Source organism: Coenobita brevimanus, chromosome 38, assembly GCF_032717465.1.
Source record: "Coenobita brevimanus isolate Jiangsu-jjx chromosome 38, ASM3271746v2, whole genome shotgun sequence".
Taxonomy (NCBI): domain Eukaryota; kingdom Metazoa; phylum Arthropoda; class Malacostraca; order Decapoda; family Coenobitidae; genus Coenobita; species Coenobita brevimanus.
In genome coordinates this window covers 47156843-47176842 of record NC_136991.1, presented here as the reverse complement: position 1 = coordinate 47176842, position 20000 = coordinate 47156843, and the positions used below count along the sequence as shown (strand labels likewise).

The 20000-nt window shown below is 41.7% G+C and overlaps 1 protein-coding gene across 1 annotated transcript in view; it reads right to left on the bottom strand.

Annotated features, from left to right (window-relative positions):
* Positions 1-20000, bottom strand: part of LOC145396451 (uncharacterized) — a 487788-nt gene that overhangs the window by 129491 nt on the left and 338297 nt on the right. Inside the window, exon 2 of the mRNA XM_080269826.1 lies at positions 7446-7578. Coding sequence (XP_080125952.1) covers positions 7446-7578 — 133 coding nt within the window. The remainder of the gene's footprint in view (positions 1-7445; positions 7579-20000) is intronic.

Sequence of the window (20000 nt, the reverse complement as noted above, 5' to 3'; positions counted from 1 at the left end):
CGTCAAAACAAGGGATATATATATATATATATATATATATATATATATATATATATATATATATATATATATATATATATATACAAGTAAGGTGAAAAAAGGGGGCGCTAAGAAGAGGAGAAATAAGTAAACTGACGAGACAGGAAGAGACAGAGAAGCAAGCGAAGAAATTAAAAAAAAGAAAGAAAGCAAGAGAAAGAGACATATACAGGGAGAGAAGAGCAGTGTTGAGAGGAGGTGAAAGAGGGTATGAAAAATGCATGAGGTGGTTTAAGGCAGGGCTGGGAGAGGATGTGGAGCGGCTTGACGACTTGGTTCATCCCTAACATCCATCCTTCTTCATACACCCACATTTACCCACTTCTGGTTCAGTATTCAGTCATTTTTACACCTTTCCGCCACATCTGTTTGCGTCCACACTCATTCTTTCATTTCTTGTTCATAATTCCTTCACTTTTTTTACATTTTCTTCCCTTTTTGCTCACACGGCCTTCATCCCTCCACATCTACTTCATTATCCCTTCATTTTCATTCATTTCCTTCAGTACCTGCCCATATCCACCCGTTTTCACACACTCACTACCCTTCATTCACTTCTTGTTCACTAGTCATTCATTTTAATACATTTTACTTCGTCTTTTTCTTTTTTCCATCTTGGTGTCAGACACTGATTAATCGTCGCTTCTTCTCCTCATTTTATTCACTTCTCTACATTAGTCATTCTCTCCCACCACTTTTTTATCAGTTATCCATCTATATACATTTTCTTCCATGTTTCATCTGTTCTTTTTCATTCATGGCCCATCCATCCATTTTACACCTACTGTGTCTCCCTCATTTATTCAATTTTTTATTCACTGCTGAGTGTTTTTTACAGTCCACTCCTCCTCATTCATTCATCTATACATTACCACTTCTTGTCCTAGGTTTATTCATTTTTCATATTCATTTTCTTTCAACTCTCGCCCAGTTATAGTCGGTTTTTATTCATGTTATACTGTTTCATCTCTCTCTCTCTCTCTCTCTCTCTCTCTCTTGCTTACTATTTATTTATTTACTTATCTGTTTATTTATTCATTTTTTTTCTTACTAATATTTTTTAATTCATTCATTATTTGACGCCACCTGGTTCTTATATTCACCTGGGAGACAATTTTTATTTTTCGAACTGGAGAAATTATATTTATTGTTTAACTATCCATTCCTCACTAAAAATCCTTCATAAGTTAAAAAAAAGAAAATCGTTTGACGGCAGGAAGAAGTAAAATAACAGAAAATCATTGGACTGTAGAGTTTATTAATCGGTGTGTTGAGCTAATTTGAAGGCTATTATGGTGGTGTGTAAATATAATAAAAACAGCATAATTAGGGCAATATGTAAATGACAAGGGGACGCAATTAGACTAGTGTGAGGGTAACCATACTCATTTCACTTTCAACTGGTCTAAAGTCGTCACCGCTCCAATGTGAATGCTGACTTGTAGCAACAGATCAGCACTGAATATGGTGCTAGTTAAGAAAAAGTGCTATATAAAAGATGCAGGGCTGTTGTAGTCTCTTATTTCACCAATGAGCTGCGTGAAATAAGCTAGAAAAGGGCAACGATCTGAGCCTAATTGAGGTGAAAGGACTATGGGGAAAAATTCAATAACTTCCCTCCAGTGACGTGCTTTACATTTTGTCCTTGTTACTGTCTGATGGTTTTAATAAGCAGAGTAATAAAGTGATTAATCAAGGCCGTATCCAACCCCTCCTGCTCGGGAAATGTTATAAAATCGTCAATGAGCTACGTGAAATAAGCTACAATCTATCTATCTATTGCCAGACGCCATAATGGCCATTTGACTTTGAGTTATTTGATTTACGGGGAGGGGCACTAACCCTTCACCAACCCACTTGCTGACACGTAGGCAGCACGTATAGTTTGGTTATATGGTTAACACCCAGCGTTGTAAATGGTTTCTTGGTTTACAGAACGAAAATCTGGGTCAAGTTACAGTGAATGAGCTGTTGCAGGATGTCCTTTCAAATGTAAATATTCGCACCCTGTCGTTTCTACCACTGGGATACACAGACCGATACATACAAACAAAATAAATCGCCTGGGAAGAGGAGCTACACAGCCTCAGATGCGCCTTAGAAAACGGATGAAGACTAAACCTTGAGCTGAACCCGGGACTAAAATAAAAGAAACTAATCCAGGTTCAGTATGGCGGTAATTGAAGCGGCGTGTGAACATAATTGGATCAAACTGTGAGCGTAATAGGATTTAGAGCCCCACGGAGCACTGTTACGGCCCCCGGTCACGTGACAAGGAAGAAGGAGAAGAGTAGCGGTAGTGGTGATGGAATGAGAGTAGAGGGAACTGGAATTAGTATGTGGAAAAGGTGGAGAAGGAATATGATGATGATACTGATGATGGTGATGATGATGATGATGATGATGATGATGATGTATAACAAATGTGCGGATGATGATGATGATGATGATGATGACGAGGTGGAGGATAAGTATGAAGAGGAGGAGGAGGAGGAGGAGGAGGAGGACTAGGAGGAGAAAGAGGGGGAACGAGCATGCTAGGTGCCGTAATAAATAAGAATAATATTAGACAAGAAGGAAGAACGGAAGAGGGAGTTGTTGAATAAGGGTATTAGAAGGAAATTCGAACTACGGTATACTCTATTCACTTTAACTTGGCCGAATTTAGCCATCTCTCATTCTATAACCCCGAGCTGTAACACGAGATTAAAGGCAGAATATGGCGCTAGTCACAAAGAAGTGCTACGGAAATGACGTAAAGCCGTAGTACTGTCTTTTTCTGACAACGATCTACGCGAAATTAACTACCGAAGGAAAATATGAGTTAAACTAAGTGAAAAAGTAAAGACGAATGTGGGGAAATGGGGACGAAGACATGGGGAAGGAGTACAGAATGAACGAGGAGGAGGAGGAGGAGGAGGAGGAGGAGGAAAGCAAGAAGAATAGAGGTAGTGGTGGAATGAAAGCAGTTTGGGGAGGAAGAGGATGAAAGGAGCAAGAAGTAGTTGGGGGGATGGCGGCGTGGTGACGGGGGACAGGGTGGCAGTGGGTTGTTCGAGGCCACCCTCTCTGGGATTAAGACGTCTGGATATAGATAGATGGACAAATGATCACACATGGATAGACTTTTTGAGATGGCAGGGTTACAAATAGCTTTCAGTAGCCCTTTCACTACAAGGGTCCTCTCCTAGTTTTAATTCAATCAAATAGTGGTAGCAAGAACTATGGGATTTTTGGACTAAAGGAGTTATAAATCTTTCTCCATTCACATCTCTGCTTCGTCAAACCATCCTTAAAGTCTTACTAGTTTCCTTGCAACCTCACTGCATCTAATTTTCTCATTCACGTCCACCAAATCGCTCTAATTCACCCTATATTCTCCAGCCGATTACCCACACGTACCTAATCCACTGGTCAACTACCTCCTTATCTTTGTACTCATCCTTCACCATTAAATCACCCCAAACTCACCCAATCTATGCCATACTTCAGACCTTACCCACCCACATACCTCACTCAACGATATCTCACCAGCGATACTCTCCCTTCCAACAACCACACTTTCCTTCAATCACCCACACTTCCCCTCCCTCACCCACACTTCCCCCCTTCCCAACCCATACTCTCTCTCCCCACCCACGCCATCTTTCCCCGCCCACACTGCCCCCCTCTCCCACCCAGCCCGCCCAATATCCGTGCACATAAAGATCTTGTTGATATCGTGGGCACAAACACGGGGACCTAAGAGCCGCAGAGCTGGCCTTGATGAATGGCCTAACTTGGATGAATAGTGGCCGTGGGGAAGGATGGGGAGGGCAGGGGCAAGGAAGGGGAGGGGAAGGGGGGCAGGAGGGAGATGGGGAGGGGAGGAGGAGAGAGAAAGGGAGGGGGAAAGGAAAGAGAGGGGAAGGGGAAAGAAAGAGAGGGGAAGGGTAAGGAAAGAGAGGGGAGGGGCAGGCGGGAAAGAGGGGAAGGAAGGAAGGAGGGATGGTAGAGAAAGGAAGGGGAGGGGAAGGGGGGAAGGAGGGAGGGGAAGGGGGGAAGGAGGGAGGGGAAGGGGGGAAGGAGGGAGATAGGGAGGGGGAAGGAGGGAGATAGGGAGGGGGAAAGGAAAGAGAGGGGAAGGGGAAAGAAAGGAGAGGGGAGGGGGAGGCGGGAGAGAGGGGAAGGAAGGAGGGATGGTGGAGAATGGAAAGGGGAGGAGGGGTGCAGAAAAGGAGAGGAAAAAGGGGGAGAGGGAGACAAAAGGTGGGGGAAAGGGAGAGGAAGGGAGGATGAGGAAGAAGAGAACAGGAGAGAAAGGAAGGATGGGTAGGGAAGGGGAGGGAGTAGTAGACGGAGGAGGTGGGAGAAAAGAAAAGGGGAGGGGAAAGATGGAGGAATGTGGATGGAGAGAAGAGGGAGGAGGAATGACGAAAGCAAGAAGGACTAGAGGAGGAGGAGGAAAGTTAAGAAGGGCTGAAAAAGAGGAGACTTACAAGAGATTAGGAGGGATGAGAAAGAAGATAACAGAGAAAGAGGGGGACTTAAGAGGAGTTAAAGAGGAGACTGAGAGGTGGCAAGAGAGGACGGACAAGGAGAGGGGAAGAAAAAGAGGATCTGAAGGGTTAAGGAAGAGGAAAGAGAAAGGGAGAGAAGGGGAAATGGGAGAGGAATGAAAACGAAGAGGGGAAAAGAGAGAGAGAGAGAGAGAGAGAGAGAGAGAGAGAGAGAGAGAGAGAGAGAGAGAGAGAAGGGGGAAGTAAAGGAAGAAAAATATTAGGAAAAAGGTGATAACAAATAAGGAAGGCAGAGGATTAATGAAGAGAGAAGAGAGAAAAAAAAGAGAAAGCATTAAAGATGGAGGGAAAGTGGAAGAAAATGAGAAAATAATAATGAGAAAAAAGAAGAGTGGGAGGAATGTGGAAGGGAAAAAAATAAATCAGTAAATGAGGAGAAAAAAGAAAGAGGATACCATGGAAGAGGAGTAATAGGAGGAGGAGGAGGAGGAGGAAGAGGAGGAGGAGGAGGAGGAGGAGGAGGAGGAGGAAGAGGAGGAGGAGGAGGAGGAGGAGGAGGAGGAAGAGGAGGAGGAGGAGGAGAAGGACGGATGGAAAACCAGGTTAAGGAGAGGAAAAAGGTAAAAGAGGCAAGGCAAGAGAGAAAAAGACCAGAATAGGAATAAAGACAGAGGAAAGGGAGATAAATGAGGTGATGAAGGTGGGGAGAGGTGAGCGAGGAGGGGAGAGAAAAGGGAGAAAGAGGAAGGGAAAAAAAAAGAAAGAAGAAAGGAGGAGGAAGAGGATAGATGATGCTGAAGAAAATTAGGCGTGAGGTGAGAAGTTTGATTAGACCTAGAGAGAGAGAGAGAGAGAGAGAGAGAGTAGATGAATGAATACTGAAGGGAAGAAGGAGAGAAGGAAGTGTCAGGAAGAAAAATGGAAGATGTTAAGAAACGATGAAGGAGGTGAGAGAGAGAGAGAGAGAGAGAGAGAGAGAGAGAGAGAGAGAGAGAGAGAGAGACAGAGACAGACAGACAGACAGAGAATCGAAAAATTGATTGTCGTGTGTGTGTGTGTGTATGTGTGTGTGTGTGTGTGTGTGTGTTTCTCTGACTATGCATCCAACTTTGTGCAATGAATATTTACACAGTTGCACATGCACCTCACAATAGCACTTATCCACACACACACACACACACACTTTTTGCAACTCAAACCAATTCTTAACATGTCATCACACCACCACCCATCTTAAAACGTGTACCTTGGTATAATTTCTACAGTATACCACACACCACACATAACACCAGACTCCCAATACCACCACACCACCACACAATACCACAACACACAATCACCCACCTGAACACTGTTGTTCTGTTGCACTTGTTATACCACACACCCAACACAGCGCCACATAACACCAGATTCCTCATACCACCCCAATACCACATAAACCACACCACACCACAGTCCTTCCCATTTGAACCCTCGTTATGGTGCAATTTCTTCACCATACGTCCCACAAAACACTACACAACACTACACATCATACACACCATTGTCCATATCACAATTTTACACTCTCTGTACCACCACCACCACCGCCACACAACACCGCACTACATCACTACACTCTGCATAACATAATCACCAACATCGCATCACACACACCACACTACGCCACGCCACATATTACAACACAACACACCACACCACACCACAACGCAACGCAACAGCGTACTCTAACACCACCACCACACAACGCCGCACCACATCGCCCACGTGATTACTGATATACTGGTGCCAGTTCAGCACTACATAAATCTAATCACACACAGCACCACACAACACTAACATCACAAACTCATCATCATCCTAACCCTCTTTCTCGCTGCCAAACATGGTGTGTGCACGATCCAGAAACAGAAAAAGGAAAACACAAATAACAGGCAAAACTTTCAATTTCAACGTTTAGTAAAATGAGCAATACAACTCGTCGCTTACCATCCAAGCCTTCCATATTCCTGGCTCCATCTCACACCTGACTGACTCGTGCTGGAAACACCTGTGATTATTGCCTTTCCGTTCACTGCCAGGTTGTCAAGGGATGTGCTGGCCCCGTCATGTGCAACACCTTACATAATTCATTCACCTTCCTCAGTCCCTGCTCGGTTCCTTGTTTCCTCAGCGTCCTTTCTTCGGTTTTCCATTCCATTTTTGTCTCCCTCGTGACTTTCCTGTTTGTTGCATGCTTACCCCTACTTCCAGATTCACTCACGTATACCCTTACATCTATAGCCATTCTTTCAGGGACGTATATCCCTTTTCATCATATCCATCCATATCCATTCCCTCTATATGCCCATACCATCAAACCACACACTCTTCAAACCTTTGCCTGGCAGACTTCCTTACCTCTCACCTTTCAAAGATCTGAATTTTGTTTATCCCTTTCAATCTACATACTCCCAAAATTATCCTCAACTGTATCATATCCACTACCAACAATTTAGATCCTTTATATTTATACGATGTGCCAAGCTCATACGTTAATATTGGCAGTAACACCCTGTCGCAGTCTTCTTGCACCCTTTGTACTCATTTTATTGTTGCACCAGCCATCTTCATTTCTTTAGTCACTTTACACTGCACTTCATTTCCTTACTGGCTCTCTCTCTCTCTCTCTCTCTCTCTCTCTCTCTCTCTCTCTCTCTCTCTCCTGTTAATACATCGAGGAACTAAAACTCACAACTAAACTAGGCCTTTCTCCATTCATCTGGACACTACACACAAACCCCACACACTGACCACAGCCTCACACACACACACACACAAACCCTCCCCTCCACACTCACATAACCCTCTTCCCCCGCCCCACATACAACCCCTCGCTACCCCCCTCCATCCCCACGGCAAACTCACCTAAACACAGGCGTCTTGGTTCCATTTCTGTACCATAAGACAAGGATAACAGGATATCGTGGCTGTCCATTGCTGAGGGTGCAGGGGAGACGAGCTGACTGCCCTCTTACTGCATACACCGACACGACGGGCGCTGCTGATGGAGAAAGAGAGGAGGGTGTTAGTGGGTGGGAGTGTGGGTGGGGGGGGGATAGTTTGTTAGTTAGACACACACACACACACACACACACACACACACACAAAGAAGCATCGTATGCAACCCTTACAATAGCAGCGACGTATGAACTAGTAATTTCATATATATTTGGACATTAAACTATTCTTAGGACGATCTATATATCAGCTGATTGGATTGCTCTTTAGAAAAATGCAGGATGAGTTACAAAAAACTGCTCCGTTTAAAACTCGCTTGGCGGTATCTTAAGTGTTGCGGAGATGGCTCAGTGTGCTGGTGTGGGCGTGGGTGTGGCAATGGGAGTAGGAAATAAATAACTGACGAAGGACAGATATTGGGAGCAGGAAATAAACAGCTCATGAAGGATAGATATTGGGAGCAGGAAATAAATAAATGATGAACGATATATATTGGGAGCAGGAAATAAATTAATGATGAAGAACAGAATTTTATAACACTGACTGAGCCGCTCCCGCAACACACGAGTTGTCACCCAGGGAAGAGAAAGAACAGTGTTATATGGATCACCCTGTGTACTTAAAGCCCGAAATATTTGGGGATGATTATATCGGAACACATTTAAGTTTGCTACTCTTCTAACTTATACGGCAACTTTCTCACATGTCTTAAGTGTGTGTGAAAAACTGAGCTTCAATATTGCCATTCCAACCACCTAAATACTCAGTGATAAATATTTGGGAGACTGATTGCGACCTGTGACATTTATTAACATTCTTATTATTTTTTTTCCCCTGATCATCTTTCTTGGTAAAATCTACATACCGGTACACTGCTTTAAAGTTTCGATGAAAATTTTATTATTATTTAATTCTTTGTTTTTTTCAATTATCTATTTAAATACATGTCGATCTATCTCAGTATCTATCTAAATTATCTATCTACCTATCTATCTATCTGTCTGTCTACTCCTCGAGGGCAAGGGTCGTGGGAGGGTGGAGAGGCGGGCAACAAGGAAAATAAAGTTGGCATATAATTTTTTTGACTAACACACGAGTTTTAGAAATCAATATGCCTGACAGTTTTCCTTGCCGTCTGCCAGTCTCGTATGAGGAGTTTGGCGACAGATGGACAGAGAGACAGAGGCACAGACAGATGGACAGACAGACAGGTGGACAGAGAGACAGATGCACAGACAGACAGATGGACAGACAGACAGATGGACAGACAGACAGGTGGACAGACAGACGACAGCCATCCCGGATATTCCCACGCTACAGAGGGGTGAAAAAGCTAAAATGATCACCACCCCTCCCTCATCGTTCCCAAAATTGATGAACTTTTTTGGCGGCGTCAGAAATTAATAAATACATAGATAAATAAAAATAAATAGGTAAATATGGAGATAAAGAAATACTAAATAAACCAACGGCACATTTTCCCTTCAACCATGATGATGATGATGATGATGATGATGATGATGATGATGATGATGACGTTGCTGTTACTGTTGCTGCTGTTTTGTGGTCCCTGGTTCACCTTGACATGAACCCAGTGGCCTACAGGCTGAGTCTGCCTTTCGCCTGCAGTCCACCACCCTCCTTTCAGGGGACAGGGCTGGAGTTGAGGGACGTTTGCATAATCAGGCAGTTATTTCACACACACACACACACACACACACACACACACACACACACACACACACACACACATCTCGCCAAGTAATTTCAACCACGCATTTCGACCTAACTCTGCCAACACCCAAGCTAGGATACACCGCCAAAATCCCACGAAACTTTCTGAAACGCCACGAATTTCCCCTCTCTAGGCTGTTTCAGTTTCTTGCACTCCGTTTCACTTCCGATACATCACAAGTTGCCATACTGAATTTTGCACTCTGTAGTTCCTTGTATTCATTTGTATTTCTCTTTGTATTTCTCTTGTATTTCTTCTTGTTATCCAGGGTGGGCTTCTAAGTGGCTCTGGAAATTTCGTAACACCTCTTCCTCAGCGAGTTATTCTGCGCATTATCCTTCATTTGCCTCCTGTAAGTTGTTGATGGAAATTTATCGATATCTGAGCAATATAAATAATAATAAAAAAAAAAAGAGGGTGTTAAGGTGTATTATGCAAATTTCTCTCTCTCTCTCTCTCTCTCTCTCTCTCTCTCTCTCTCTCCATGAAAAATAAGGCTTAAGATATTCCACCGACTCACTAAACTTTGAGAAACCAGAGAAGGAGCGTCCATTTGTGTGATACCCTTGTGTTGAGAGAGAGAGAGAGAGAGAGAGAGAGAGAGAGAGAGAGAGAGAGAGAGAGAGAGAGAGAGAGAGAGAGAGAGAGAGAGAGAGAGAGAAAGAGGGAGAGAGAGAGCTATTCAAAATCCCAGGTATTGAAAAGGAAGGAATCATTCTTTGGGTAGATCAAAACCAAAGCCCTCGTTTTCTTTAGACCCTCCGTTTTCTTTGCCCCATTTTTTTTTTTTTCACTTTTTGAGAGCAACCTTTTCATCTTTTTTTTTTTTTCTTCAATTTCTATGTCGATAATTTTCTTGAGTTTACCTTTAATTTTATTTCTCTGCCCTTCATTTTCTTTGTTTTCCCCCATTTTCTTTGCTTAACCCTCTACTTGAGTGTCCACTGTTCATTTTCTTTACCTTTTGTTTATTTTCTTTACCCATCGTCCGTTTTCTTTGCCCACCTTTCGTTTTCTGTGCCCAGCCTCCATTTTCTTTATTCATCCTCCATTTTCTTTACCCATCCTCCATTTTCTTTACCCATCCTACATTTTCTTTACCCCTCTGCATTTTCTTTGCCAGCCTTGACTTTTCTTTATTCACCTTCCGTTTTCTTGCTCACCCTCAACTTCTATGTCCAACTTCCGTTTTCTTTGCCAACCCTCCCATTTCGTTACCCAACCCCATTTTCTTTGTCCCTTCTTTGTTTTCTGTCCATTCTTCGATTTCTTTGCTCACTCTTTGTTTTGGGCATCGATTCTACGCTTCTTTTTCTACTACTTTTTTGTCCTCCCTCCGTCTTCTTTGACCACACTCCAATTTCATCCCTCACTCTCATTTTCTTTGCCTACTCTCCGTTTTCTGTGGGGACTCTCCGTTTTCTCTAGCAGCCCACCTCTTGTGTCCCAATTGCCTTTGGGGATGAGAGGGGATGAAAGAGAGGGAGGGAGAGGGAGGGGAGGGAGCAGAGGTGAAAAGGAAAGGGAGGAAACAGGGAGGACAGGAAGAAGCAGAGGTGTAAGGGTGAGGAAGGAAAGAGGGAGGAGAGGAAAGAACAGAGGTGGAAAGGAGAGGAAGGAAAAATGGAGGAGGAAGACGTGAGGAGTGTGAAAGTGAGAGGGATGGAGAGAGGGAGATGAGAAAGACTATAGGAAGAGAAGGAGAGAATTGGTGGTAAGTAAAGGTAAAAGAGGAAGGAGGAGGGGGAAGACGTGAAAAGAGTAGAGAGAAGAGGAGAAGGAAAGAATCTGAATGGAGGAAGAGGAGAGAGCAAGAAAGAAGTGCGAGGAGAGGAAGAGGGTGTGAAAAATAGGGAAATGAGAGAGAGAGAGAGAGAGAGACAGCATGAAAAAAGGGGGGAATGGAGAAGACGGTAATGCTTTTAAAAGGGAGAAAGGCAAAAAAAAGAAATTGCGAGGGAGGGAGAGTGATGAGCAAAAAGGGTGAGAAATTTATGAGGTAAAAAGGATAGGAGGATGAATGAGGGAGAGAAGGAGGGAGGGAGAAAAGGAGGAAGGGTGAGAAGGAGCGAAGGAGAGAGGAAGAGAAGGGGTGAAGGAGGGAGGGAAGAGAGCTAAAAAATAGAGGGGAAAAAGAGGGGTGATGAAAAGAGGAAAAAGAGATGAATGGAAAAGAAAGGCAATGATTAGTATGCAGGGAAGTAGGATATTATGTGAAAAAGGTAGAGATATTTATGTCCTGTACAGTGCTGGTATTTAATAATTTGTGTCAGACAGGCAAAATAGACAGAAAGATAGACGCAGACAAACATACAGACAGATAAATAAACAGACAGATATAGACAACTGATTGATAGACAGATAGACAGACAGACAGATTAACAGACAGATAGATGTAGACAACTGACTGACAAACAGAGAGATAAACAGATTGCCTGATAGATGGGCAGAGAGAGAGGCAGGGAGATACAATATATACAGAGAGAGAGAGAGAGAGAGAGAGAGAGATCCAATGAAAATGTTTGTGTTGTGTGTTTGTAAATGTGCTGGGGGGGGGAGAAAGAGAGGCAGGGAAAGAGAGCGAAGAGAAAAACGAGGTTGCGAAAGAGTGAGAGACAGAAAAGAATTGGAATACCAAAGGAAGTGGGCATGGAACAAGAATGCAATATACGAGAGAGAGAGAGAGAGAGAGAGAGAGAGAGAGAGAGAGAGAGAGAGAGGCTGGAGAAGAGAGAAAAAGAGGGAGATAAAGAGGAGGAGTAAAAGTTCTGTAATCTGTCAATATTGGTGTTACTTCCTTGATTTTGTAACAGTACCACTTTTATCTTTTTTTTGCATTTTTTGTATTTCGACCCTGCAGTTGACAGTACAAATTCTTCCAACATTTTTTGATAATTTTTGAGTTACTTAAAATGTTTTGGAATTAATGTGCAATCTTAGGAATATGGGAAAATCATAAATGTCTTAAGTTTTTTGAATATCAATAGTTAAAAAAAAAAGAAAAAAAAATTATGATTTTGGTAACACAAATATTCGAGGTAGTTCAAAAGGAGAAAAAATATATGATTGTTTTTATATCGCCACGTCAAATTATTAAAAAATATTAATTGAAAAAATATATTTGCCTGATAACTGTTGAGCAAAAGGCCTGACATTACTGTAATTCAAAGTACACTGTTACATCTGAGTACAATTTTCGTGTAATTGAAACAGGGATATTAAAGCTGCACATCCGGGACACTGACCTGCATAATTAGTTTCAGCTTGTGTGTGTGTGTGTGTGTGTGTGTGTGTGTGTGTGTGTGTGTGTGTGTGTGTGTGTGTGTGTAAGTTAGGTTAGTCTATCTTTCTATTTATCTATCTATCTATCTATCTATCTGTCCATATATCTACCTATCTATCTGTCGTCCCATCTATCCTTCTTTGTATCTACTAATCCCCCTTGGGACGGGGTGAAAAGAATACTTCCCCACCATCCCGGCTTGTCCTAAGAGGCGACTAAAAGGGGCCTTCTTGTCTCCAGTCTTTTCCTCCTTACTGTCCTCTTCCTTTGTGCCCCACCTCTCTTCTTGATATTTCCTTGTTTCTTCCGACCCTTATTTTCCCTCCATTCCTATCACGTTAGATATCTGGCTTCATGACACGAGTAGTTTAAGGACTGACACTTACACTAGTTTCACACCAACATCATTTCAACGCCAGCTTTAGTGCCGTATAGCGATATTATGGCTTGGTGCTAGTCCTTCATTATTCCTTCCACAGACCCAACCCACCATGTCACCCTATTCACCACCAGGCTGCCCTCTCCCCATATACCGCCCCCTCCCTCATTTACCTCACTACTCCATCCCTCTATCTCACCCTCGGTATCCCTCTCCTCCTCTCTCCCTCCACAAAAAAATAAAAAAAAAAAAAAAAAATGAAAGTGTGGTTGTTTTCCCATAGAATTTACCTCCTCCTTATCAGTACGATTATTCTATTTTTGTCTTATTCATACCCTTTCCAGACGATTTTATTCACTCAAGGAGAGACTTTTTGATCTCCAAGGGTTGAAAATTGCCTTGATTTTCCCATTAACTATAAGGGTGCTGTACTAAGACTAATATAATCGTGTAATATCATCCAGGTGTAAAATAAATGACATTCCTTCCAGCTACACTATACTCTTTTTACTCTTACTTGGCCCAGATTCTCGCCCTTTTTCTGCTTATTCATGTAGATTAGTGGTAGAAACGGGCAACACTACAAGTTAACATCCATCAATTTGCACTCCTTCGTGACTAGCATCATATTCTAGTGCTATTCCATTGTTATAACTCAGCATTCAAGATGAAAAGAGGGCAATTTCAGGCCAAGTCAGTGTAAAAAAGGGTACAGTTACCCGTGGGGATCACCGCCCTGCTTGCCTAGCCTTGGTATGCGTGTGTGGTATGTGGCTATATTTCCCAGTATACTCGGAATTTAAGAGTGTGTTGCCTCGCTGGGGTTATAACTTGCTTTTCATTTTATTCTTGCTCTCTCCACACGATTTTATTCAGCGAGAGATTTTCCGGACCGGAGAAAATAGATATAACTTTTATTAGCATATTCACTGCTATACTTCACTCCCTTTAACTTGGCCCAAAGTTTCACAATTTGGGGGCTTAATTCACGTACCTCAATGGCAGAAATACTGTATATGACACTGACTCTACATACTTTTTGTTGCACTTCTTCGTGACTGGCATCGCATTCTAATGTTACTCTATTGTTATAACTCAGCATTCAAGATGGCGGAATGCCAATTTTAGGCCAAGATAAAGTGAACAGAGTATACGAGACATGCCTAAGTTGAATAAAATTGTCTGGTAAAAGAAGATTGTGCTATATAATAAAATAATTTTGGTGTGGTCTAAAAACAGTACCGTAACTAAAGAAAACAAACTAGAGATGTCCTGGAGCGTCTGGGAGGGAGGAAAAAAGAGATAGAAAGATCGCAAGAGAATAGGCAGGGGAAAAGAAGGCGAAGAGGTAGAACAAGAACCAAATGAAGGACAAAGAGGCTAAGTATGTGAGTTTAATATGGTGACAAGCATGAGGAGAAATAACTACAGGTATTCTAATCTTATGAAGGGACTGAAAAAATGAGAATGACTAAAAAAGTGTACAAGATTAGGACAGTAAGACGACGACAAAGGAAAAAGGAAGAATGAAGTGAGGGGCAAGGAAGCAGTGACAGTTGTAGTCCTGGGTTCATCTGAGTGTATCTAGTGAAATGCAGGTTGAAGTTACCCCTCTCATCAACCATCCTTCTTTCGGGGGTTAGGGAGAGAGTTCAGACGCTTGTACATCGGTGTTACCCCGTGAAGGCGTCCCTCTCCAGCACTGAGGGGCAAGGTGGTGGAGAATGATATGGAGAGAAATATAAATGGAACTAACAGCAATTTGATCAAAAGAGGCGAAGGAAGAGTGAGAGACTGGTTATCATGAAAGTGGGATGACCAGGCTAAGACGAAGAGGTAGACCAAGAATAGAATGACACAGAAAGTGATGGAGTATGTGAGCTTGATGGAGTGATAATCAGAGACAGATGCAACAGGAAGTGCTTTGATCATATGAAGAGAATGAAGACTGAGAAAATGATAAGGTGGATGCGATAAGGACAGCAAGATGGAGAATGGCAGGGAGAACAAGGAGAAGAAGGGTGGAGAACTAGAAGGTAAAGATTGTGACGTTGATGTTGTGAGAAACAGAAATAGCTTGAGGTATTTCGGTCACATGAAGCACATAAAGAGTATGAGAGTGACTCCTTGAATTTACGAGGGCGTGGGGGTTGAAAGAAGACGAAGTTGAACAACAAATTAAGTTCATTCACATCAACTTGGCTGAGATTTTCGTCCCTTTGCAGCCTATTGGTCGAAGCGAAGCTCAGTGGCAGAACAAGACAATATGAGTATTCTACGTCCTTTCCATAATACTTTTTCGTGACGAGGATCATAATGTATTGTTAAGCTCAAGGTGGAATGATTGCAATATTTTGCCTACTTAAAATGACGAAAGTATAGTCGGAGGGACAGGATGTTGGAATATAAATTGTAAACTTCATGAAGTGAGAATCACAAAGAGAAATAAGCAAAGCTAATTTAGCCCTATGAAGTGAATGGAAAGAGAGAAGCCGAGTACTTAGGTAAATGACAATGTGGGAGATGATACACACACACACACATAAGTACTAAAAGCAGGAGCTTCAGGATGCATCGGTATGGTGTAGTGTGGATGGGTGATTTTGCGTGGTGTGGCGTGAGAATGTAGTATGGCGAGGGGAGGTGTTGTGGCGTATGATCTGATTTAGTGTGTCGTGGTGTGGCTTCGTAAAAGTCGCAAAAGTCTGCGGAAATAAAGCATCTCGTTCCCAGAAATTGCAGAGACAGACAGACAGACGGACAGGATCGCTCCTAGAGATGCCGTCACAACTAAAAATAACTGCGAGGTATTTCAACCACATGACGGAAATATACTGTATGCAGGACAGTGAAGAGCTTGGTGGAGTATACGAGTATGAGGGAGCGTGGTATGTACTGGGGTGGCGAGGAGGTTGGCGGAAATTCTTGGCTGTCTGTTTATTGGAGTCATTGGTGAGAGGCCTTCACGTGGTGGCACTGTTATTACCAAGTAGCTCCACGGACTGGCTATATAAATGTCTTTCAACTCCTTTCCTATCCCCCAGAAGGAAGATGGTGGACTGCAGGAGAGGGGTAACTTTAATCTTTAGTCCACTCTACAGCTACTGCTGCTACGTTCAGTCGCCCCTCTTTGGATGCGGAGTTAGGGAAGGGTTTGTTGGAAATATATTTGGAACAGTGCCTAATGATAACCATGATTTTGCCCGAAGTGAATTCTCTCTCTCTCTCTCTCTGGACCTAGCTATTATACTCTCTATGGACATTATTAACCCACTCATCCACAGCACTGCTCCCTCTCTCTCTCTCTCTCTCTCCCTGGCATTATACCCTTTATGAACATTATTGTCCCAGTTATTCATAGCAGTACTCTCTCTCTCTCTGGACCTTGCTATACTCTTTATTGACATTACTGACCCAGTTATTCATAGCACTCTCTCTCTTTCTCTCTCTCTCCCCCCCCCCTCTCTCTCTCACTGACCTTTTAATTTTTCATTCTGATTAAACGAAAATGAATATATACACCCCACTGGCCTGACAACGCCAAAATCCTATTAACTCCACGCCAAATGAAACGGAAAAGGAAAATTAGTACGTAGCTTTTTTTTTTTTTTTTGGGGGGGGGGGGGAACGTTGAAAATAGTAAGTCCCAAACTTTTTTTTTTTTTTTTTTTTTTTTTTTTTTTGCCTTATAATGAGAAGGTAGTGAGTTCGGACAATTCTGATCTGGCGAACTGTCCACTTTTTATTTCAAGGATTTTAAAATTATAAATGTTGGGGAATGGGATATTTGGAATCTGATGTTTGTAGAGGAATTCGACTATTATTATTATTATTATTATTATTATTATTATTATTATTACTACTACTACTACTATTATGGCGTTATAAATAGGGAGACAAAAGCCATGAAGTCTCGCACTCTTCTAACACTCCTCTAACACTTTCTAACTCTTCCATCTTATCTAGTAAAGAGTTAAGCAGTTCACAGAGATTCAGTCCTTCAGAAACTAAATCTTCCATCATTTCAAAACTATTCTAAGCTATCTAACATGTTCAGACTTAACCTAATCAAAATCATGTAAATCTAATTCTTCAAGCATTAACTCTTCTAACACTTGACCTAAATCCAAGCGGTTCCGGTCCTTCAAACACTAACACTTTCTAACTCTTTCAAATGATCTAAACAACCTAACATAAACTAAACATTCGCTTCAGACACAAACTCTTCTAGCACTCTAACTCTTTCTAACTCTCTAACTCCACCTAACCTAACAAACTAAATCCAAAGTCCGTCAAAACTAATTTCTATCACTATCCACTTCTTCTAGGTCATCTAACACTGTCTAACCTAACCTCCCTAACACAAAGTATTTCAGTCAAACACTAATTCTTTTAACAATCTAACTCGCCTAAAACATATAACTCCACCTAACCTAACTAACTATATCTAGAGTCCTTCAAACACATTCTCTCTCCGATAATCTAACACTGCCTAACCCAAGCCAACCCCCCAATCCTTCTAACACTAACTCTTCTAACACTTTCTAACCCTCCTTGATCACCTAACACTACCTAACCCCACCTTGCTAAGCCCAAACAATTTCAGTCCCTCAAACAATCTCATCTAACGCTTTCTAACTCTTAAATGATCTAACACTACCTAACCTAATCTAACAAGCCCAAAAGTCTTTCAGATAATAACTCTTCTACCACTTCCTAGCTCTCCAAAACTGACTAACATTCTGACCTAACCTTACTAAGACCAAACAGACCCATTCCTTCAAAAACTAATTTTCCAACACTTTCTAACAATTACACACTATCTAACACGGCCAAACGTAGCCCAACTAAGTCCAATGCATTCCAGTTCTTCAATCACTAACTCTTCTAACACGTAATTTCCAAATTTCCTAACACTGTCTAACCTAACAAAACCCCCAATTCTTGAATCATTATTTTATCTAACATTCTAACACTTCTAATTTCTCTTATACTTCCCACGGCAAGCTAATAAAGGCCAAAGTCCTTCAAAAACCAACCTTCCTAACACTTCCTAACCCCTCCAAATTATCTAACATCATCTAACATCATCTAACAACCTAGGCAGAGACAGGGGACTCATCTGAAGCCCGATCCTTCTAATTGAAAATGTATTACTTGTTTATTTATGCATGGAATATACGATGTAGTGTGTGTGTGTGTGTGTGTGTGTGTGTGTGTGTGTGTGTGTGTGTGTGTGTGTGTGTGTGTGTGTGTGTGTGTGTGTGTGTGTGTGTGTGTGTGTGTGTGTGTGTGTGTGTGTGTGTGTGTGAGAGAGAGAGAGAGAGAGAGAGAGAGAGAGAGAGAGAGAGGGTGAGAGGGAGAGAGAGAGAAACCATAAGCAGAATAAAATCATCAACAGGTACTGTACCAGGTAAACCAAATTAATATGGCATCGTAGTGAAGTGAATGAGATTAAAATATTGACATAAAAAAACTGCATGAATAAGAAAAACAACAACTGCTGGGGAATATCCGAATGTTAGAAACAAATACTAGGAATGTTAGGAGCGATCTGAATGTTAGATGTTACCAAATAAATGTTAGAATAATCAGGAATGTAAGGAGAGCTCAGAACATCAGATATGTTAGAAATATTAGGAATGTTCGGAGTGCACGAATGTTAGACATATTAGAAATAATGTTAGAAATATTAGGAATGGTAGGGATGCTCGAAATGTTAGATGTGCTAGAATAAATGTTAGAAATCTTGGGAATCTTTGGTGCTAGGAATGTTATATGTGTTAGAAATAAATGTAAGGGATGTTGTGAATATTCGGAGTGCTCGGAATGTTAGATATGTTAGAAAAAATCTTAGAAAGTATTAGAAATGTTGGGAATGTTAGATACGTTACAAATAAATGTACAGAATGTTAGGAATGTTTGGCATGTTAAAAATAAATGTCAAGAATTTTAAATGTTAGAAATATTACAGAATCTTGAGAATGTTACGATTTATTAGAATTATCAAGACAATACTTACATCGTTAGAATGTCAAACTTTAAAAATCGATGTTGTTAGAAATGTTAGGAATGATAGAGAAAGAGAGAAACGGGATGGAGGAGGAGGAGGAGGAATTGAAAGAGAGGGCAATCAAGAGAGAGATAAAGGGGAAACAATGAGAGAGAGAGAGAGAGAGAGAGAGAGAGAGAGAGAGAGAGAGAGAGAGAGAGGCAATCAGTGAAGGGAAAAAGAAGGGGGAGTGAGAGAAAGAGAGGGAGATGGAAAGGAGAGGAAATCGGAAGAGGAGAGAGAGAGAGAGAGAGAGAGAGAGAGAGAGAGAGAGAGAGAGAGAGAGAGAGAGAGAGAGAGAGAGAGAGAGAGAGAGAAATACTGTAGATACAAAGACCACAATCCCAGTTGGTCCGGTTATAACACTAATGGAATATAATTAAGTCACAGAATAAAAGTAACAGTACAGCAGACGGGAGACATACAGACAGACAGACAGACAGATAGAACAGACATATGGATGGATGGAGATATAGATAGAAAGATGGACAGACTGACAGATAGATAGACAGACAGACAGAGCGAGAGGAGCGAAAGTACTTAACCTTTTCAGTACAATGACGTCTATTTTCTGGGGGTTAATTCCTACCATCTTCAGACAGTTTTCTTCACATCTCGCAAGCAGACAAGGCCAAAAAAATCGTGGCAACACTTTCACCCCGACAGTCTCTTTATTTCTTTATTTTTGTGACCTCCAGACGATCTTTTATTAAACTTAGGAAGGATTTATCGAATTGAAGTGGGTAAATAAAGACGAGGATAAACAAAGACAAGGATAAACAAAGAAAAGGATAAACAAAGACAAGGATAAACAAAGACAACGATAAACAAAGACAAGGATAAACAAAGACAAGGATAAACAAATGAGGATAAAAAAGACGAGGACAAACAAACACAAGAATAAACAAAGACAAGGAAAAACAAGGATAAACAAAGACAAGGATAAACAAGGATAAACAAAGACAAGGACAAACAAGGATAAACAAAGACAAGGACAAACAAGGATAAACAAA